General features: G+C 42.5%; 1 protein-coding gene across 31 annotated transcripts in view; it reads left to right on the plus strand.

The window, feature by feature from the left end:
- The window catches only part of ANK3 (ankyrin 3), a 393,167-nt gene that overhangs the window by 244,290 nt on the left and 125,486 nt on the right, over positions 1-23,391 (plus strand). For 18 of the 31 annotated variants that reach the window (XM_081004830.1, XM_081004842.1, XM_081004824.1 and 15 more), the window contains 9 exons: positions 6,591-6,692; positions 7,914-8,012; positions 9,056-9,154; positions 13,873-13,929; positions 14,129-14,227; positions 15,011-15,196; positions 16,512-16,535; positions 17,912-18,010; positions 21,376-21,474. In XM_081004830.1, coding sequence (XP_080860956.1) covers positions 6,591-6,692; positions 7,914-8,012; positions 9,056-9,154; positions 13,873-13,929; positions 14,129-14,227; positions 15,011-15,196; positions 16,512-16,535; positions 17,912-18,010; positions 21,376-21,474 — 864 coding nt within the window. Of the gene's footprint in view, positions 1-6,590; positions 6,693-7,913; positions 8,013-9,055; positions 9,155-13,872; positions 13,930-14,128; positions 14,228-15,010; positions 15,197-16,511; positions 16,536-17,911; positions 18,011-21,156; positions 21,203-21,375; positions 21,475-23,391 lie in introns of those variants that run through there. The other 13 variants (XM_081004817.1, XM_081004827.1, XM_081004812.1 and 10 more) reach the window with 5 other exon arrangements.

Here is a 23,391-nt window from a genome sequence, read left to right on the forward strand (position 1 = left end):
TTAAATACCACAAAAACATTCAAAATAACATGAAAATGGTATAAATACTGTTTTTGTAGTGGTGTAGGGCCCTAGTTTTCCAACTGTGTTCCCAGGAACCCTTTGAGGGTGTTTGGTTTTTTTAAGAAAAGAATCAAGCGGTATATAATTTTTTAAAAAATAAATAAACTCTGGGTGTCCTGCAGAGCTTGGCATGTGGATCTCAGTGAGAAGATCCATAATCTCAGATACGTTTCCCCCAAATACTCTTTAAATGCCACTTTCCAATTCTCCTCTGCTTCGGTGGCATTTTGTGTGTACGTCACATTCAGTTTGCATAAGGCAACAGAGGCCCTACAGACGAAGCACATTCTTTCTCTCAGAGAATTCTGGATGCTGCAGTTTACCCCTCACAGACGTAACGGTTCCCGGCAACCCTTAACAAACCACAGCACTTTGAGAGAATGAATGTACTTTGGATGAGCTTTAAAGGTATGGTGAATACGGAGCCCTAGAGTCAACCTTCAGGTGCGCCTCTCACACCCCCAAATGTGGGGGGAGGTGATTCTCAGAAGGTTTCCAAACAGGCAAACAGCTGTGGAGAGGATTCTCTGAGGAAGTTTGAAAGCTATGTGGTGTATGAGATGAAGGATATTTGCTTTAGACAGGGAGAGTTGGGCTCAAATCCCTTGTCAGTTCATTGGGTCACCTTGGACATTATTCAGCAGCATATAAATATTGTTATATAAAAATGAATCAAGCTTTATTACAATAGCATAAAATACAACTATTTTTTAAAAAATCCAATTAGCTATCTAACCTCTCACAGGATAACAGTGTCCCCATGTATGTCACACTAAACACAAGACAACCACACACATACCCGTGTGTGTGTGTGTGTGTGTGTGTGCGTGGGTTAGTCCAATAAATTTTGCTACCAGAGGCAGGGGGCAACATAGGTTGCCCTCCCTTCTATGTACAGAAGCCAATTTCTCCATGTTCTTAATCAGAGTTGAACTATTGGCGTTTTACTTTGCATGTTTACACATAGCCAGATCCCACCATTAGGCAGATTGAAGCAGCTACCTCGGGTGGCAAATGCTGAGACGTGCACAGTAACAATAAACTGTTGGAGCTGCATCCGCTATGCACTTTGTAAGCTCTCCTGCTCACCTCAGGTGCACCATAGGATTCTGTCCAACACTGAACCAAGATTCAGTTACCAGTCTGGCTGGCTTTCAGGTGATGGAAAGGAGAAGTGCCAACTTATCTTCTGCCTCAGGCAGCAAAATGTCTTGGGCTGTCCCCTGAAAACACACTATATAAAAAAAAAACCACAGCTGGAATGTTTATGCTGTATCTGAATTAAGTAAAGAAAATTATCTTCAGCTTATACCAATCATTATTAGATGTGAAAAAGGTGCAGTGATAAACCAGCAGTTACCTTATGTGTGCGCATACCATACAGACTGTGGCTTCTTCTCTGACCATTTCCAATTTGCCATTATCTGCACTGCAGCTACAGGAACTCCATAATTAATGTAAAAAGGGAATATGAGATCATATTCAATGCATGGTTAAGCAAGGCTAAGCACATTGAAAGCTGCAGTTTCAGGGAAAGGCAACGTTGAACATCTACAGTGCAACCAGTTTTGATCAGTGTCCCAGCCCCATTATTTGCTTGATATTTGACTGGTCAGAAGACACCCATTTTCCTTTTCTTTGTACAGTGGCAATTAAAAGAACACAATTGACCACTTAGAAATGTTGACACTTGAAAAGAAAGGGTGTTGTGTTTTATTTCCTCTGAAAAACTGCTCTAATAGCAACCTAAAGTGTTCTGTCTGTATGGGACCAACCATTCAAACAATTTGAAAACCGCAGAACGTGCAAAAAGGCTATAACAGCATGCCAAGAATAATTATCCACTTGAGAGAGAGAATCTCACTCTTTGGGATTTTACACTGCTGACTTCCACCTTCATTTTCTAGGTGAACTTTACTTTCAATGTATGTTATTCCCCAACCCCCAACTCAAATAATGCAATCTCCAGTTTATAAGAAGTCTTATGAGCCACCTGGGAAGAGCTGTAAAAATCAAAGCATTGATAACTAATCACAAAGGATCAAGTGCTTGGTTTCTGGACCTTTGTGGAATCTGGCTCCAAGAAATGGCAGCAGCTCTTGGTTAGTAATGGCAGAGGAAGCAGGCTGTTGTGAAATTCATATTGCAGGCAAAAGATCCAAGATGGAGGTAGAAGTCTGAGAGCAAGAGGTGGGCTACATCAAAACAGAGCAGGACAAGAACAAGCTTCACCAGCAGGCATGGGAAGCAAGCAAGGAAATAGTCCAGCAGTAACTGGCACTGGACAGCTGTTTTTGCCCCCTTCCCACATGTGCTTTACCATTAGGCTGTTAGTAAGGGCAGTTTTTGTCTCTTGATGGTCATGTGCATCTCATGTGCATCCTGGTCCTGGGGCAACAGGGCATGATACATGAGCATCCTTGGGTACTGTGTTCCCCCTGCTGTCGAAAGCATACCAGTTAATGATGGAAGACTCCAGATCCTCCAAGTGTCCCTTTTTCCAGGGACAGTCCCAGATTTACAGAAGCCGTCCCAGTTCCTGATTTGATCCCAGAATGTCCTGCTTTTTCTTAGGACGTCCCTATTTTCATCAGAGAAATGTTGGAGGGTATGGAGTCATCTGAAGGCAGCCCTGTATAGGGAAGTTTTATTATGTTTTTATATATGTTGGAAGCCACAGAGAGTAGCTGAAGTATAAATATAATAACAGTAACTATAATAGTTATTGTTGTTGTTATTGAATAGGACACCTATTTTCATTGGAGAAAGGTTGGAAGATATGAGACTCTTATCAGTAAATAAATGTTTTGATGCTGGCAGGGCCTGAGAGCTTGAACCACAAGTTGCTGCATAATCTTGAATTTATAATTCAGAGGTATGTGTGTATGTATGAATGAATGAATGAATGAATGAATGAATAAATATGGTAGCCCTGTGGGACAACATGGAACAAACAAGTTTTGCCTTGGGTGTTCAGCCTTAAGGGTTTCCAAACATCAGAAGATTGAAAGGCGTTGGCCATAGTCCAGCATGAACTTGTCGTTCAGGAGACCTACTGAAATGTGCAGAAATGAATTATCCAAGAGTACAATAGTTCGATTTCATGTTTCAATGAGGTTTCTGCCAGTGATAACTTGATAACCATGACAAAACTTGTGTGCAGCATAATCCTATGCATGCTTACTCAGAGGTAAGTCCACTAACTTCCGTGAGACTTACTTCACAGAACAGGGCTTAGCCAAAATAGGACCTTCCAGGTGTTGTGGACTACAATTCCAGTAATCCCTGTCCACCGACCATGCTTTCTGGGGCTGATGAGAGTTGTAGTCCAAAACATCTGGAAGGCCCAGGTTGCCCACCCCTTTCTTAGAAAGTATGTATGCAACCTTACAAAATCAAAAGCCAAGACTCCCTCTTTTTGTTTTTGTTTCTATTTTAATCATTTGTTCCTAATGAGAAAGAAATGTTAGCAATGCACTCAGTGAAAAAGCCAAGAATCCCCATCGAACTTCCCACACTCCGTGCCACAACCTTTAATTTTAAAACTCCTGCACTTGAAAATGTCATGGCGGCAGTGGTGGCGGTGGCAGGGTGTGTGTATGTGTGTGTCTTTTATTCAAAGTAAAAGCAACACACAAGTGGGAAGCTGGTAACCATTACGCAAGGGCAAGGCGACTTTTAAAAAACAGGGGAAATAAATTCAGACTTTAACTAGGGGTAGCCAACTTGTTAGGGATGTTGTGCTCTTATTAGTTACATGGCTGAGGTAATTGTGATGGCTTCTCACATCAGGGTTGTTTGAAAAGTTGGACTTGCCAAAAACTCCACAAGCAGTGGAGGGGTAAAAATGCAATGACTTTGAAAGGCTGCCCATGTTAAGTCTCTGTTTTATATTTAGTTTGGATCCCACTATCTCTGAGTGGGTTTTATCAACAGCATTCCTCTGCCTGAACCATCCCTCCCCTCTCTGGCCAGAAACTGCTGAAAACTGCTGATGGAGATTTTTTTTTTTTTAACCCACCTGCTGACTATGCCAAACCGGCAACTTGTTAACACTGCGACAGAAAAAGGTCCCTGAGATCCTTGATAATCCTGATAAAATGCTGGCTTTCTATATACGTGCCCATGTGCCTGATTGTTTGAAAGAGCTTTAGCATTACCTGCCTCCTGTGATAACATGCATTGTTCACAGCAGTTAGCAAGTGTTGGGGGTGATTCAGGTTGCTCGTTTTGCAATTTCAGAAATAAGGGCCACTTTGGGTGGGGACAGCATGTGGTTGAGTGAAGGAGGCAGTGAAGGCTGGTTCATTTGGGTAAATGAGTCATTGCCCCATCAGCCAGCCCCTACTTGCCTCCCTCCTTACATATAGCCAGTCCTGGAGGTGTTCCTGGCCACCAGCTTCCTCTTCCTAAGTCTCAGTGTTGCCCTGCTAGTATTCAGCAGAATGGGGACAGAGCTAGAACTCATTGGCTCTGCCTGTCACTGCCTCTAGCGCCACCTACTGCTGACCTCCCTACCTGCCAATGGGCAGCAGCCACCATTGGAAAGAAAGGACATCCAGATTATTCAAGCCAGGGCAGAATCTGGAGGAATATTGCATGGCAGAGTCAGAGCTAGAATAATACTTGGAGAGAAAGGTTAGGAGCCAGGGAGGAATTTTTTGGGAGTGGGGGAAGCTGGGGGCACCACTGCACAAAACCTGATAGCTTGTGGACAGAAGCTGCCAGAATGTGGCAGGTGCCTTGGCAGCAGAATCTAGAGCTCACGTGCTTTTTAGACCCCTGGTAATGGTTACTTGATAGAATAGAGTCTTATGAGGGAGCAGTTGGCTACTTGAGAAGTCTAGAAGTGAGAGGCCAGCTTCACAATCAGCCAAATTGTTTTTGCTTGTAGTTCTTTCCCAGCAGGGGGAACCTGTGATGTCAAAGTCTCTGCATGAAATCCAGCCCTGAAACCCCAAATAGCTATTAGTCATATGTGGCTTGTGTAGCAATAATAGTGATTGCTGGGTAATTGTGCTGGCACTGGGCAAAAGTCACCGAAAGACATCTCCTTTCTGTCAAGGAACCAAAGGTGATTTATAGCTTAAAAGCAATCACAGAGCTGTATCCAGGTGTTGTGCCTGATCTGAAAATAGCCGGCATAGGGAGCATGGAGAAACACATGCCTATCCTGCCCTCATAGTCCCTAACCTTCCAGTGTTGAGTATGGAAGGTTTGTAGGGGGCTATCTGCATGGGTTCACTTAAACATGAATTGAAGCCGAGCAAACGTGGATAGTGCACCCCTGCAGACCTTTCCTGCTCATCATCGGATGGTCAGGAAGAGACCAGTGTACATATGGGGGTGTTGTGGGGTGAGGTTAGCATACAAAGCCCAGTGCCTCCTATATGAGTTTATATCTCCTGTTCAAGCATAATGCCTGAACAGGTCTTAAGAGAAATGATTTTTTTAAAATGGTATTTAATTTTACGGTCTCATTTTACTTTGTGTAAATGTGTGAGTGTTTTGAGGGCTGCTGTTCTGTGGGAAATTGAATTGGGAAAGGAATGAGCCTTTTACAAATCTACAGGGAGCAGAGAGGAGATAACTAGTAAATATGAATATATATTTTTAAAGTTATATTGCACTGCATGTTTACCAAGATGCATAGTTCATTGTACATAATTTATGGACTTTCAAAAAATCCACTAAGAACTCATGCTGATTGCTTTCACTCCAAGTGCTTCCATTTCTGAGCTAACAAGGGTACAGAGGGAATTTTGCATTATCGCCCATTTGCAGTGGAATCCTTAGACATCCCTTTTCATACCCAGGCTACCTTAATCACGCTTGTTCACTCCTTACTTTCTCAGACTAATGCAGATATGCATACCTAACCTTTCCATGTCCACACATTAAGGCATGCTGTGACCTCAAGCCACACAGACTGTTTCGGTAGATTTCTTCTCTAGAGAAGGAATAGCCAAACTGGTGTCTTTTTCAGATGTTGGTGGACTGCAATTTCCATCATCTCTAGATGTTGGTTATGCTGTCAGGGACTGATGGGAGATGAAGTCCATCAGAATGCCAGTACTAAGGCTGGAGCGTGTACAATTTATAGAGTATGCACAATTCTATATCACAGACTTTTATATAACAAAAGTATTTCACGTAGATAGCAAGCTGAGCAGTTAATAATAATAAAACTTGTTATATATATGCAAGCATTACTAATGTGCGTTGGGAATGCCATCATGTGCAACATGCAATTGGGCTGGATTGGATCTATACTGATGCCATCTGACAAGGCAGGATTTTTTAATTATTAAAAAATACTGGCTTAAGAAAAAAATATTGTAAATAAAATATATTATTGAATTGGCGAATGCGAATTATCCTCGTGCAGAATGTAGATTATTTTGGTTCAGTGTGTGAATGTTTCCAGTTACAAAGCACAAAGTGCAATTGATATGTCAGCTTCACTTAGTTTGTGCCTTGTGTTCAGGATTTTAAACGTCTTATTTCCTCTTTTTCTTCTCTTGCAGTCTGACACCAATGCAAGTTACCTACGAGCTGCCCGGGCAGGCAACTTAGAAAAGGCTCTTGACTACTTAAAAAGTGGAGTGGACATCAACATCTGCAATCAGGTTGTATAAGTATTTGATTAACAAGTGTTTTGTTTGAATTCTTACTCGTTTACATTTGCACCTACTTCAGCTCTCATTTGGTATAGTCCTAAAGTTTAGACAAATGGAACTATGTGGATCATTACATCATCATAATTATTCTTTCAACTTACATAAGCACTGTACAAAGTGTAAATAGGTTCCTGCCAAAATGGCTCATGAACTAATATATGCAGAACAGAAGGGATAAAGGATGGAAGTAGAAAGGAAAAAACAAAGTGAGATAAGTCAACGGTGCTATTCTGTTCATGTCTACTTTAGAAGTAAGACCTACTAAGTCCACTGGGGCTTAACTCTCATGTAACTGAGGAACTACACATAGGAGTACAGCTTTGCAAGTTCTGATTTCATGAAAGAAAAAGCCCTAACATTCAAGGAAGTACCATATTTTTCGCCCCATAGGACGCACTTTTTCCCCTCCAAAAATGAAGGGGAAATGTGTGTGCGTCCTATGGGGCGAATGCAGGCTTTCGCTGAAGCCTGGAGAGCGAGAGGGGTCGGTGCGCACCGACCCCTCTCGCTCTCCAGGCTTCACGCAGATCTCCGTAAGCTGTGCGAGCCCGCGCCGGGCTCCCACGGCTTGCGGAGAGTTGCCTGCATGCCGAAGGCTGGGAGCGCTGAGCTCAGCGCGCCCAGACTTTGCGCGGCTCTCCGCAAGGCGTGGGAGCCCAGCGCTGGGCTCCCACGGCTTGCGGAGAGTTGCCTGCATGCCGAAGGCTGGGCGCGCTGAGCCCAGCACACCCAGACTCCGCGCCTGGGGGGAAAATAATTTCCCCCCCTTTATTTCCCCCCCCAAAAAAACTAGGTGCGCCTTATGGGACGGAGCGTCCTATAGGGCGAAAAATACGGTAAGTCTAGCTGAAGTCTGGTTCTTGCTTAATACTGCAGCATCAGAGCACATCATACTGTGCAAAAGAGAGATGGTTGTAATTATATTGTCCAAAGGATGCTTGTTAGAATCGATTTGTAGCGTGTTCCTACTACAAGGTAGCTTACCACTTTGAAATATGTATTGCTTCATAGAAGCAATTAATTAGAAAATGGGTTTGAGAATAGCTTTCTTTATTTCCTTTCCGCAAGCTCTCATCATGTCGGAATGTGACCTTTTAGGCCTCTTGACATATTGCGTGTTGTTCTGGGCACCCTGCACCAACCTTTCCCATTCCTTTTTGTTTTTATCAGAATGGGTTGAACGCTCTCCATCTCGCCTCCAAAGAAGGCCACGTAGAAGTTGTTTCAGAACTGATACAGAGAGGTGCCAATGTGGACGCAGCAACAAAGGTCTGTTAGCTGATATCTAAGTGTCCTGCTGTTTTCCTACACAGATTCCTCACTCACAAAGTGTTGGCCAATTGAATGCAGACAATAAGGCCTTAAAGGTCAGGAGCTGTAGGGGAAGGTGTGATGTAATTTTTTGTGTGTGAAATCTCCTGTCATACGGATGACAAATATGTAGGCAAATTCCCGTCAGGGAATGAGTCCTCCTTCAATTACAGGCCCACTTTCCATATAGTCAGTGATTAGGGATGGAGAGATAGATCCTTGGTAGAAAAAACACTTAGCATGCCAAAGGCATTGTTCTCTCAAATTCAAGTGGTGAGTGCTGACTCTGGCCACTGAGGGGGGGAAAGGACTCATTGTCCTAACTGACTGATCCTTAAGGTTTGCATAAGTTGTGTTGTTTTTTTAACATCTTTTTTTTAAAAAAAAAAATATATATCTTTCCACTTTGGTGATGTGGTTCTTGGTCCAAAAAATTATTCACTCCTGGATAACGCTGATCATATGAAAAAGTGAACATATATCTTTTACTTTTCATAGCTGCACTAAGGAAGAAGGAATTCTGGAAAGGTTGACTTGGTGTACAATGATCTATAATTCTGTCTTCCGCGTAATTCAACTTTTGCATCTCAGTATGGGAATTATGTCAGTGAAATCCAAATAAAACCATGCAGATTAGCTGCAGTCTCGTAATGCATATTTCAAGTAGCCCTCATAACTCTACAGGTTTTTCCAAGCACCAATGATTTAGCTTGTAATATTTAAATTATTGTATTTATAATATCTTAAGCCATTTTTTCTTGATATGTATTAAAATGATTTAACTCTAAAACAGTTAGGTAGTATGATGAGTTACGAACAGCAGCAGCCTAAATTTCTAATGGGGACACTGCCAAAATAATTTGCAAGACCCTAGTAGTATCCCTGGACATCGAGCACAGAGCCTGTTACTCGATTGACAAGTTCAGCCATGTCTTCCTGCTGCATATGCTACTGGAGTTCATTAGGCATGTTTCACATTCCGTCCCCTTATCTCATTTCAGAAAGGAAACACAGCTCTGCACATAGCATCTCTGGCTGGGCAAACCGAAGTGGTGAAAGTGCTGGTTACGAGCGGGGCCAATGTCAATGCACAGTCACAGGTAAAATTGCTTTGCTTAGGGCTCAAAGGCTGATGTGGGTTTACATGCAGTCTGTCTTTTCCCTCCTTTCCTTTCCTTTCCTTTCCTTTCTTCTTCCTTCCTTCCTTCCTTTTTTTTTCTTTTTTTGAACCCCCCCCCCACATGATAACATTAATCTTTTATGTCTGATAGCTTTCCAAGAATTAACATTTGGAGTAAATTATTGGGCAGAGTGATTTGCACAAACTCATTCCTTGTAATCAAACTTGTGCCCTTTTCAGACGTTGCCTCCATCCATATTGTACCTAAGGAGAAGTCAGGAGTGGGTCATGTCCTTGTGCACGACCTCCCCATATCTCCTCACAGAAATTAACTGCTCTTATCAGAATGCAGCATCTCTCCTGAACTTGAAAGATTAAACCCTGACTTATTTTCATGGCAAAAGGAATAGGAGAAGGCACGGGTGTGGCAGACTGAGTCCAGGCCTGCTCCCAATCCCTCTCCAGGAACAATCTGAACAGCTTTGTGTTGACTTCCAGGCTGACATATAGTGACAGGATCTCCCAATGAGCTCCTTGGCTGTGGGGAGAGTTGAACCTGGGTCCACCCAGTCCTAGGCTGACATTCTAACTATTAAAGCAACACTAGCTTTCTAGAATAACTGTCCAAACACTGGTGAGAAGTTGTGGGAAAATAATAATTGGAAAATGGAACCCCTGCTCTCTTTCTCTTTGTGCTGCTGAAAAGGTTGGGAGAAGAGAATACTTTGGGCTCAGGTCTACTTCAGGCTCTTAAGAAAGCAGTGCTCAATTAATGCTGTCTTTCTCCTCTAAAATTCAGTCTCTGTTGCCTAGGATGAATAAAGTCCCTTCTCAAAGTGCATTTCCAACAACTTTCTGTACAGTTAACCAATGAGATGAATGCTGGTCACCGTGTGTTGCTGTGTATAAAATGTCCAGTGACACAGAACACAGCCATACATTTCACCTTCTTGCTTAAGGTCTGCCCTCCAGCATCATCCAAACTGCATTGCTACATGCCTGGAATGGCTGATGATAAAAGCAGAACAGGGGAGGATCCCTGGGCCTGCTTGCATTCTGAAAGGGCTTGTGGTTCACAGTTCCTTCGCAATTTTAGTGAAAATGCCAAACTGAAACCCCCCTTGAAATAAAGTCTGCCATAGCAAATGTGCTTATCCTGCCATAATGAAATAAGAATCCTATCTCCACCCAATGTTTTGAAGGCAGGCTTGTGAAAAGGAAGGTTTAAAATAATATGTTTTGAAATAATGTTTCTTCCGTGCTGCTGTAGTACTCTGTAACTTATACGCACACACACACGCCTTCCGTTTTATATTCCTTACACGGATAGGATGAAAAGATTCTGAATTTCCCAAGGTCAATTTGACCTGTTTTTTGTTTGCAGAATTTGGAGCATGGGGTGATTCCTGGGATGGGGATTGCATGTTCCCTCAGAATGGGTCATTCATGCTTGGCCATGACTGTTTCCTCCACATGTGGAGAGTAGGGCGTGGAGAGGCCCATGAGGCAAGATGAGGGAACTGCCTGAGGCAGTGGAATCCACAGAGTCAGCAGGTCCTGATGTAGATCTTCACTCACCCCTTCTTCCCTGGCAGGGAGGGTGGGAGGATGCCATTTTGTGGTTCATCTTGGGCCAGCCTTGTTCCAGGGGAGTTCCCATGCCACACTGGCCTGCACATGGTGTGCTTTTGCTGTAATTAGGTGTACCATGAGGCACCAGGTTTCCAGCGCCACAGCTCACAGTGTCCTGTTCTTTCCCAGGACCCCATTCACCATGCTTCTCTCAACAGTGCTATCAGGACAGAAGTCCGTGGCCTCGCTCAGTAGAACAAGGATGGCCACCAAATGTAGCATGTCACAAAGTTATTAAATACACGTTGCCACCTAAAGAGCATCCCTGCCCCCAATTTGGTCCAGAGGCTTAAACACTTCTTAACCTCCCAACTGGGTACTCCTCTTTGCGCTATGAGTAGCTTTCCTACCATAGACCTGGGTAGGAGTAGGCTGCTGCATATATCAAGCTGAAGAACAGAAGACCTATCAATGTGAATGGCCTGGTGAAGGGTTAGCCAACGTGGTGCCCTCCGGATGTTGGTGGGCTGCAGCTCCCGTCATCCCTGAGCATGGGCCATGCTGGCTGGGGATGATGGGAGTTGGAGTCCAAGAACATCTCGAGGGCCCCACTTTGGCTACCCCTGGTCTGGTTCGTTTCAACATGTCCAACATGGGGCAGTATGGGAAAAGAGGGCAAGGTTTGTAGTGTCAATAATTTCTATTGTGCCTTCTGGCCTGAACCAGGAGCTCTTCCTACACTCGAGTAGGACCCTGGTAGAGACACATGCCCGACTGTCATGTTCTCTCCCTCCTGGCCATTCGTTCAGGAGCTTCAAAAGCTTTCTTCAGCCCGAACATCACAGCGACCAATGCCAACAGACACCGGCACACTTAGGGATCCGCAGAGTCTGCGCAGTTCGCGTGACAGAACTCAGCATTTTGACTAATCTACTTTGTTTACATATCAACACACACGGAGCACTGCAACACGGCTCCCTCTCTCTCTAGCATCACACAGCAAAGAGAAAAAGAACAAAGGACAATAGTCCCACTTCACAGAACACTGTAACACAAACATCCTGTCTCCATCACTTCCCACTCTGTGGAGTCAAAACATGCACCGTCATGTGATAGACAACAGTCCTATGACTGCAATCATGGAGCAGGAATTCTAACAGCCCACAAGGTAGCTAATAAAATAAAAATAGACATTAACCCATGAACTAAACTGGACCCTGCACTCATAATCTGAGGCCCCTCTTTGCATGCCTCCTCTGTGAAAGATCTAGAAGGTGGCAACACAAGAAAGGGCCTTTTCTTCAGTGGCTCCCCGCTTGTGGAATGCTCTCCCTAGGGAGGATCATCTGGCGCCTTTGTTACATATTTTTAGGCGCCAAGCAAAAACATTCCTCTTCTCCAAGGCCTTTAGCTAATTAAACAATCTATGGCCTTTGAGGTTGTGGGAGGGGTTGTGTTTTTGTTGGTTACTATGGTCTGTATTTTTCTTTTTCTTGTAAATCGCCCTGTGATCTTCAGATGAAAGGTGGTATAGAAATGTGATAAATAATAATGATGAGGATAATTCCATGTTCCAAATCACATTAAAACTGCTTGTTACTATGTTAAGCATTCTTCCATTGTTATGTTTCAAACTGCCCTGTGTTCCTTGGATGAAGGCTGGTACAGAAATACAATTAATAGTAATATTTAAACATCTCAACAGCCTAAAAGATATTATAAAATTAACAAGATCGTGTTAAAATCAATACTGACACAGAGATAAAGCCTATCAAAGCCACAGGTCTTCTGACTGCAAAGTCTTGACCAAACATCTCTAGTTTCTAACATTTTATTTTAAGCTGAGGGGAAACCTAAATAACCTACTCAAGCAGAGATTATTTTCATTGGTTGTGGGAGATTTTGTCTTTCTTTCTTTTTAATGGCTGAGGCTACATTGGCAAAGAACACAATTCTGTGACATTTCTATTTAAAATGCGCCTTTGGATTTGCCCAGTTCTTTTTTCCAGTTGGACACCACATTCAATTTTGCCAGCTGTCATCCAGCTGACTAGGAACAGCTGAAGACCTCCTGCCCATCTGGCTAACTGGAAACCTATGTTGAGTTTTCAAAATGATCCTGGAGCCTGTCAGCTGACAACTGGGCAGTACATTGCCTTATGGAGAACAGGGGGAGCCTGTTTGTAGGAAAGGAACACCCCTTCCTCCACAGAGGAGGAAGTTCCGCTGGGGCTTCCTCTCCTTTAGATGATGAGCCCTTATGACTCACAACACTCTTTTCCATGGGGCCATTGCAAACATTTCAAATAATGCAGTTTGCAGATGTGATAAACAACTTTGGGGCGTACTCTCAATGGCAGTCCCAGGTCTCCCTCTGTGTAATGTGTACAACAGCCCTATAGCTAGGACTAATCTACAGATTAGCAACCTAATCTAATTGCAACGCCAGTGTTTCACACTCCTTTGGGAAGTATAGACTGTGGACCATTAACTGAAGTCAGCAGAGAGGGATGAGAAGAATCATAAGCGTTATTTCCTGAAGCTGACCTTGCATTTCCAAGGCATTGACTCTTTCCCCCAGAACTCAGTAGCCGGGCCAAGGTTGCTGAGTCAACATTGGCGACATGGAGGAGTATACAGGAAGCCTTCACAAAACAAAATAATGCTTTTAAATATAGATCTGGTTTGGATGTAGCACTAAATAAACGAACAGCTACCTGTTTGGGGTGCTGTAGCTCCGAATGTCCTGCAAGGAGCAGAGGCTTGAACCAGATGACCTAAAAGCCCTCTGTCCAACTCTATGATAAACTGTGTCTTAGTGTTAAATACATAAACCTTAGGTTTGTGCACCTGCCCCACTTTCCTCTCCTTCTCTGGAGTAGCCTCAAGAAGGAGATTAGAAGTTTTTACTTCTGTTTTAATTAACCACAGTTTATCACTATGTCCAAACTTAAAACTGTGGTTAATGTTAACTACAGTTTAGGGAAATAAGCTATCTTTTAAAACTAGGGTTTGAAGTTGACTTGTCTCAGTTCACCATACGTAGGACTAACCATATGTTGTCTGAATGACAACTGTGCTTCTCCTGTTGACCTGCTATTTATTTATAATCCCACTTTACCACAGATAACACTCCCTGAAAGTAAAAAAGGCAGCACAACAGGAAAGAAGTTTTTCACACTGGTGAGCATTCAGAAATGTGATCCATCACCTGCAGCCTGAACTGGTACAATCTTTTCTGTCAAATCAGGACTCTGCCATCCCATTCTGTTGCATGTCTAACTATGCCTAGATGATTCTAAGTAAGAAGACTACAATGATCACTTGATCAAAACTTTAGGTTTCCAAAGAAAAGTTATACTATTATGTTTTTCTTTTTCAGAATGGCTTCACGCCATTATATATGGCAGCCCAAGAAAATCATCTGGAAGTGGTTAAGTTTCTTCTTGATAATGGGGCAAGCCAGAGCCTTGCCACAGAGGTAAATGTTCATTTTATACTGTCTTTGCCAAAACGTTAAATATCTTGAAATGTGGAAGTACAACATAGCACCACTCCTTCATATGAAATAAATGAAAACATTAGAGGTGTGCACAAACCCCAGGATAAATTCCACATTGGAAGCTCTTGTCTGGTGCAGTACCAGAGACATCCACAGATAATCCACAATCAAAACATAATTACCAGTATAAAGTCAGCATTGATGTTTAAGAATGCAAAGAACCAGAGCTTAACATGTCAGCAAATGAAATTTAGCAATAGCAGGAACTAAAGCTCATTCAAATCAGTTGGAGTCTCCAAGTTATTTTCAAGGGCAGATCCATAGTGCATTACAGTAATCCATCTGAGATGCAACTAATGCAGGGGCAAGTCTGAGCTTTCAAGGAATAGGCCCAGCTGGCACACTTTCTCCATGTGTGCAAAAGTAATCCTGGCTACAGTCACTACCTGAGTACCTAAGAACAAGGTTGGGTGCAGGAGTATTCCCAAGTATTGATTTATTTATTTTTAAAGGGGAATGCAGCCCTGTCCAGAACAGGCTGCCATCTTGTCCCTGGACTGTTAGGCCTCCTAAGAATCAGCATCTCTTTCTTGTATGAACTTTATTTCAGTTTGTTCACTCTCAACCAGCCCATCACTGATGCCAAACACCGATGTTAGTTTACACATAGCTTTGCCTATTAAGTACAAAACAACAACAACATGCATCGTTGAATTGGGTTCCTTAAAGACATGTCTGCTGATTATTGTTGTTGTCCGGTAGGACGGATTCACACCATTGGCCGTAGCTCTTCAACAGGGCCATGACCAGGTGGTTTCCTTGTTGCTTGAAAATGACACGAAGGGGAAAGTCCGTCTTCCTGCTCTCCACATTGCTGCACGCAAGGACGACACCAAGGCAGCTGCATTGTTGCTGCAGAATGACCACAATGCAGATGTGGAGTCCAAGGTTAGTAGCAGTTCTTGTTTTTTCCTGAAGAAGAAGAAGAAGAAGAAGAAACAACAGACTGAGTGATGCATATAGTATCTCTGCTTCTCTGTGTTAACAAATTGAGAGTAGCCTGTCTTTTCTAGGTTTTACTGCTGCAGTTTCATTTAGCACTGTTGCAAGTTGGACCTGCACCACATGCGATTTACCAAGGCAATGTTAGCCCAGCAACCATGACTGTTTTATCAGCTCTGGGAACGCAACAGAACCAAGAGATTTATCAGAACCAAGAGATTTATCAAGTGTTATAGCAGGCCACCATGATCAAATGGCAGGCTTTTTGGCTTGGTGGATCACAAGGGGCAAAGGCCTACTTTTCATTCAATACTTTCTCTTGTGAAGGGGGAATAGCATGTTGGTCTCTATCTGAGCCAAATGCTAGTATCTGCAACTGTGATAGAATAATTAAATGGCAAATTGGTTGTTACTGATGTCCTGGGTTCTGTTTCTTGATCACACTGGAACTTAGATCAGAGTGTGGCAGAAAGACCGAACTCAGAAAAGGACTTTGATGTATATCATTTGCTGCAGTACAGAAGCAATAACTGTGTTTAGTTTTCTTCTTTAAAGGTCGGCAGAGGCTGCATCCGGACAATCAAACCATGCTTTAATAAGCCTTCAGATATGCATTAGCTCTGTGCACCCACCCACAGACTCTTCACGGCTGCTTCGTTTCTCCTGTTGCACAAGTGGAAAGACAAGTCAGGAAGTCACAATTAATTATAGCTTCCTGTTTTGTGCAAACTGGGAAACTGTGGTTAATGGCTTCCACAAAAGCTTTCAGGACACGGAGCTACAGTTTACAATTGGCTTTAAAATCCTATCTTGTTTGGATGCTGTTGAATAATTTCCAGGTGTGGAGGGGAATCTATAGAATCTGCAGATTCCCATTTAGTTTCCATGCTCCTGCAGAAGGAGGAGCAAAGTGGAAGTGAAGTTGCTGCATGGGCAGTTGCATGGAGCTCATGCATATCTGAGCTTATTAAGCCAGGATTTGATCATGCAAACCAGGTCATAGACTTGAAGGCTGACATGGAAAAAGCGGGGTTTCTGAATCTCTGTTTTTACCATGGGGGGAAACGACAAAACCTCATTCACGTTTGGGGTGTGTGTGGGGAATAGCCTGCCATTCAGCCTCGCTTTCCTTCTGTGCCTATTTGTGCTTTCATTGTCGTGTCCACACAGCGGTCACAAAGCTTTCTGCATCCATTATCACCGGTAGAGAACTAACCGTTCATTTTCTCCCCCTTCTTTGCTTCCAAATGTGTTAACCTAGATGATGGTGAATAGAACAACTGAGGTATATATGAAAATATATTATATATCTATAAATATATAAATATATGTGCATCATCACTTTCCCACAATGTAGAGCTGCTGCTGCTGCGTCATTTCTTCCTTCTCTTCTCTGCATTGCCTTCTTAGAGGAGTAGAGTACCTGCTTTAGATTCAACAAAAAGTGGCATGTGCTAGAGCAGAATGTAGTTTTAGTTATTTACCAGGGCTTTCTGCAGCTGAAACGAGTGCTCATAAAGGCGTACAAGCAAGCTTCCTTTGGAACTAATTGTCACAGCCGAAAAGGGTAATTTTGCACAAGAGGAAAGCGCCCGGGTTTCCAATGCCATATAAAATGTGTGTGGGTTTTTTTAATCAGCTGTGTCAAGAGCTGCAGACATCCCTGACACACTTTTGCATCCAGGACTTAGTTCCTTTAGGCTCTTGCATGACACTTTCCTGTCAGTGTCAACAAAAGGGGGGGGCGGGGTAGGAGGAAGGTGCTGGTTCTTCTGGGCAATTCAGAAATGTGTAAACACTTTTGAAGTTGAGGCAGTGACAGCTAGCATGGCTAAAGAGGCTTGCTGATGGTTTTAGAAATGCGTCAAGTTCCTTCTGAGATTCCACACATTGCGGGGACTGGTTGAATTGCTGCATGTTTTAGCACTGTTTCAAGAAGAGAAAATTTTTATTTTTATTATTATTATTATTTAAAAATGTCTGAAATATGAAAACAAGTCACTGGAACTATCTGGTTGGCTAGACGCTTTCTAATTAGAGTTGGGGATCTCATAATATTAACCCAGTTTGATTGCTCACAGTGGGGGGGGGTTGATCTTTTATAGAAGGAGCCCTCTTTTTCTTTTTTAAGTCACATTAATCTCTTTTTAAAATGGACTTTGATGTTGTTTTAATTTGCATCTGCTTTGAATTTATGAAGTCTATTCAGCAATTATTATTAAGTGACTTCATCTGAATTTCTGCAAGAAAGCTCTGTGATGTTAAAGTTGCAAGAATAAGAAGATACTGATAACAAGTAGATATTTCCCATGAGAAACTGATTTACCAATTAAGTGAAGGATAATATTTTCATTTTCATTAACTTACTTCGATAGATTCTTTTTACAATAGCTAGACATTTTATCCTGCTCTTATTCTCCCAGAATAGGCATAGTAATTTCTTTCCCTTCTACTGAGTATATTTTTATTCATTGTCTTCAAACAAATAAAGTAGTAATGAACATTAAAATAGAATGTCTACTGTGTCCCTGGACTGCATTCTGCTGATTGGACTCTGCCTGAGCTGCAAGACATCCATTTTAGGAGCTGGTGGAAGACCTATGGGGAAAAAATATTTATATCTTGCTGTGTGTTGTTGTTGTTGTTGTTTCTTTATTTCAGAGCGGCTTCACTCCTCTGCATATTGCCGCCCACTATGGAAATATTAACGTAGCTACGCTGCTTCTAAATCGCGGTGCTGCTGTGGATTTTACTGCAAGGGTATGTACTGATCCGTACGAATTTCACTTAAACGTGACTCCTAAATTTGATTTGATTTGGTTTATAGTATTTCTATGCCGCTTTTCGTTCAAATGAATTCCAAAGTGGCTTGCAAACAATAAACATAACATAATGAAACATAGTAGAACACCGCAGAAACAGCATAACTCTCACAAAATAATGTTCCCTTGTTTTTAATGTTTTATTTCTTATTCACAACTACTTTTGTTATGTCATAGTTATCTGTTTGTTCCTGTTGTAAGCCACCTTGAGCATGGTTTGAGCTGTGGAACAGCAGCATACAAATAAAATTATGTACGTATGCATACCTTCTAACATTTCCCCAATGAAAATAGGGACATCCTATTCAATAATAATAATAACAATAATAATAATTTACTATTTATGCCTTGCCCATCTCACTGGGTGGCCCCAGCCACTCTGAACAGCTGTTACATATATAAAAACATAATAAAGCATTAAACATTTAAAAAAAACCTTCCCTATATAGGGCTGCCTTCAGACTGCTCAGGGGTTGGGTAACTCCATACCCTCCAATATTTCTCCAATGAAAATAAGGACATCCTAAGGAAAAGTGGGACATTCCAGGATCAAATCAGAAACTGGGACTATGTCTGTAAATCCGGGACTGTCCCTGGAAAATAGGGACACTTGGAGGGTGTGATGTATGTATGATGGGCAGTGAGGTGGGGTGGGAAATGGTCTCACTCCTCATCCACCCAATTCAGCTGCAGGTTTAAAGATAAAAAAGGGATCTCAAGATTTGCAGCTTGGCAGCCTCAACAGCCGTCAGCAACACAATGGATGGCACTGAAAAGAAACAGTATTTTCCTGCAGAAGTAATTTTTTTGTGGTTTGATTTCAGATGTCTTGTGCAAGCAAGATTTGCACATCCTTCTTTTTCTTTTATGGCCTTTTAATTCTAAGGATCACTTCTTTGTCTCCCACACTCCCAATCCTAAGGAAAGGTAGTTAAGAGAGTCTCCCTGTTACAGGCTGGGTGATCTTGAGAATACAAATTTTCTCCCTTTTTTGCCAGCAGGAGTGTTCACCAGCAGAAACACAATTAGGTTCCCATTTGATCATTCCGTCTTGCTGACATGGCTACAGCCTGAGGACTATGGATTGGGGTTTTTTTGTCTTTTGTCGGTGGGGGGGGGGGTTATTGTTTCACACTGGTAACAAGATCATCAAAGTGAGTTGTCAAATAAAAATGAAGTTCAGGTGCTTCTTCTTGGAAGACGAAAGGATTGTGAAAGTGTGGCTCGTTTCACAGCACCGTCCTTAGAAACATGAAGATCAGGCCTGGCTGCAGGAGGCAAACTCCACTCCTGCTGGTCAGCATGATAAATAGGGAAGACTAATAGTATTCCCGTATTGCAGAGAGGCAGTTCTGAAGCCAATTAGTGAGTTCATGGCAGAGGCCGGATTTGATCCAGGTACTGCTCTTTGCAACATTGCCTTACCAGCTCACAAGAAGCTTGCCATTAGCAAAAAGCTAATGTACCTGATACCTTTTATTGATCTCGCATCTTAGAGTTGTATCTGGCTGGTCAAGGCAATGGATTTGAGGATGATTTATTTATTTATACCACCACCAGTGTACATGTCACTGTACGGAATAAAAGCAGCACGCAGAAGATCAGACCTTGCCCCAAGAAGCTTACAGTCTAAATTTCACTTTTGACGGTGCATAGGCAATGATGGGGGAAAGTAGGGAGGGAGCATTTTCCTCCCATATGTCTTTTCTGGCTCAACGGCTATGATTTCTGAGCAAATGGAGCAATAGGGTTTTCCATCCTTGTCTCTTTTATTACAGCATCATGTGTCTGTGGGAGTATGTATTCGCTTATCCTTTCTGGCATGCCAGAGCTTTGTTGTCACCCTGATATTCACTGCATTTATCTTTTGCTTCTGTTTTTGTTGTGAATCTCCTTGGAAATAATTTGTATCCTAAAGGGCAGGATATAAATGAGACTAATAAATTACTGAGCGAGGCAACTCACAGCATGGCACACTGCTGCAGGCATTGCTGGTGGCCCCAGCACCTGTGACGGCATTTGTAGGCATCTGGTTCATCCCTGGTGCACCAATCACACAACAGATAAAATGATGGTTAACATGTAGATGGCTTTGCTCATTCAGCAAGGTATCATTTTTATCCAGACGGCTTTTGGTCACTTCCCCATAGCACCACGTAGAAAGCATAACTCAAAGCTTATCTTCACTGTAGTATTGTGCCTGTTCTTCCCATTCAGAAAAGCTAAATCAGTATGTTTATTTGTTCTATGTGCACATTTGGGCACTCGCATCAGGCACCGAGAAGCACTTTTAGCATAGGAAATTCAGCAGGATGCAAAAAGCATCTAGCTGGGTCTTGGATCTTTGTGCATGAGTGACCCTGTTACATAATTGTCCTGAATGTGCAGCACATTTGCATATGGTTGTCTTGCTAAACAGAAACTCAAAGATGAAGATAAAGGGTTAGATCCAAACTAATGAGGAATGGAATTTCACTCTTGAGGTGCTTCCTTGGGCAGAAGGAGAAGAAAGGTGATTTATTTGTTTTCCTCCTTCCCTTGGTAGCCCCCTGAAAAAGCTGCTCTGGAGGTTTGGAGAACCCTTCAGAACAATGTAGGATCTGGTGCAGGGGTCTGCATTAGGAAGGAGAGATTGGCAAAAATTGCCTCCACCCACCCACCCAAACATCTTCCATCTGAGTCCCTTCTGTGAATGGAAGAACTCTTTCTGCTTATGGACGTATATGTCTTGATCCAACTCATATTTTTTTTTAATTATGCACAAACATTTCCAGTCTCTTCTCAGGGGGTTCCTCTCATGAGGCAAGGTAAGAAAGCTGCATCAAGTGATGGATTTTGTAAGCACATAAAGGTGGCTCAGAGAGAACGGCAGAGGGAGGCAGAGAAAGGCTGGCCCATTTTGTATTTACTTATTAGATTTCTATCCTGTCTTCCTTCCTTCATGGGACTCAAGGTGGCATACCTACGTAGAGCGTCCAAGCATTTCCCGTCCAGCCACCTCCCACTAGTAACTGCCTCTTCCCCCTCAGCCACCCTGTCCATTTGTGACATCACAGGAAGTTTGTAGCCCAAGGCAACTGCTTAGGGGAGCATCTGCACAGCCTCCTATCCTGGTACTGGAAAGGGGAATGTAATGAATGTTGCTTTTTTGTAGCCCTGAAAAATTGTGTATTTGTGTGTGTGTGTTAGTTATTTATAAAAAATAAATATATTGGGAATCAGAGTGTTTGGAACAGGGTCAGTCAAAAGAAAATATAAATGCCCCTTAAAATCTAACTTGGTTTCCTCTGTTTTCTTTGACAGAATGATATCACCCCATTACATGTAGCATCAAAGAGAGGGAATACCAACATGGTTAAGCTGCTGCTTGACAGAGGGGCAAAAATTGATGCCAAAACAAGGGTAAGACCGTCTACGAATTACCATATTACCCTTTATTACCCTATATGTATATTGGGTGTGGCTCACTGAAATGGATGTTACTTTTGAGTTCTTTGATAGATTTATATCCCACAATCCAAAACTCTTAGGCACTTACAGCAGATGGCAATGTAAAACTATTATAAAAATTACAATGCAAACTTTTAAAAGGAACAAAATAAATGAGGGATCAGTCAACAGACCTTATCTAATAATGATAGACCCTCAAGCAGACTAAGCCCCTAATAAGAAGGATTTATAATAATTAAAAACCAATGAAGTTCAGGAGCAATTGAGCCACTGGAGCTCGCTGGGCAGGAAATTATCTGCAGTGGGGCCACACAAGAGTATGGACTGTGAATCACATGGTAACCAATAGAGATGCAAGTGAAATTTCACCTGGTTCACATTTTAATTTGAACCTACCTGCTTTGTGCTTCCCAAACTGAAGTGCAGCCATTTTTTTGAAACCCATCTCTCCAAATTTTATGATGCAGTTCTGTAACAAACAAACGCATAGAAAAATATATATGTTCGGGGGAAGTGTGCACAAAAATTGGTATATTAGTGAAGCTATCAAAGAAAAAAATGCATCTTATTACAGAAAGTTTATTACAGAAAATGCATATTATTTTTTTGCTGCATGCTAGCAAAGAAAAAAGCTGTTGGGGAGCTAAATGAGAAACTACTAGCTGCTGGAGACAGCACAAGATAATGATATGATCCGCAGTACTGAAAGCATCTCATATTTGACAGGCTAGTAGAATTAGCAAGCAGAGTTGAGAAACATTCACCCTGTTGATCTTCAGGCATAGATCTTCCACCAGGGCTGTTAAAGCTGTCTCCATCCCATACTCATCCCAGAAACAAAACTGAAAAATGTCAGTGAAAGATATGGTCTCAGATTCTGTCTCCTGTTAAGATCTTGATCCACGGTAACCCCTTCCCTCTTCCTGCAGGGTGTGCTCTCATACCAGAACATGTGGAGACTGGCTAAATAGCTATACCCTTTCCCTGTCTGTTTACACATCCCTGAGCCAAGCATTGTCTAGGCCTGCCTCCCCAAATTGTAAAGCTGATTTTGGATCTCATATGAGGATTGGTCTTTTTTATGATACATGAAGGGAACCTTTTGTTTCAATACGCAGCAGCTGGCAAGTGATGTAAGAGCTAAATGCATAACAAATGCAGTGGCCAGTAAATGGAGTCCATTGCTGTGTCAATTTCCCTGCATTGGCAGCTGTTGGAGAAGTCTGTCGATGACAAATTTCAGTGTTTAGTTTGTTCAGAGCGCTCTCAAGTGAAAAACGCGGCTGCCTCTCCCGCTGCTTCATATAACCCATGCCCTCTGAACATCGCCTCTCTTATCGTGTCTCCCCTTTCTCTGTCTTCCAGAATGGATTTCACCAAATAAAATATACTTAGTGAAGTTGATTAAATTAGCTGGAGTTAGCTTGGCTGCCTTGATACTAGGCTTGCCGACGTGAATTTGTGTTTGTCACAGGCAGCAAGCACATTTTACCCAGGATTATCAGTAAGCGCTTGTAATCTTCAATCTACTGCGGTACAGCTGAACTGAAAGGCCAGCTCTTGGATCTGCAGGGGGGAAAACATGCTGCATGTACAGTTTCAGGCCGGCTGGTGCTTTTACAGTAACCACAATGGAATATATAAAACTAAACTGTCCCCTGCTCCAAGGATTGCACATTCTCGTTTGACATTCCTTCCCCAGCTTCTGTGGTCACATGGGACACAATTTGCCCTCTATGCTGGCGACTTATAGAGAGGCAGGTTGCTGAGCATGCATCGTGGAGGAGCATCCCCAATATTGGTCATCACTTGGCACAGTGGAAACATGCCTGGTTGAGAGCCTGTGGGGTGAGATGGGGAGGGCTCCAT

Source organism: Podarcis pityusensis, assembly GCF_964106645.2.
Source record: "Podarcis pityusensis genome assembly, chromosome: 5".
NCBI lineage: Eukaryota > Metazoa > Chordata > Lepidosauria > Squamata > Lacertidae > Podarcis > Podarcis pityusensis.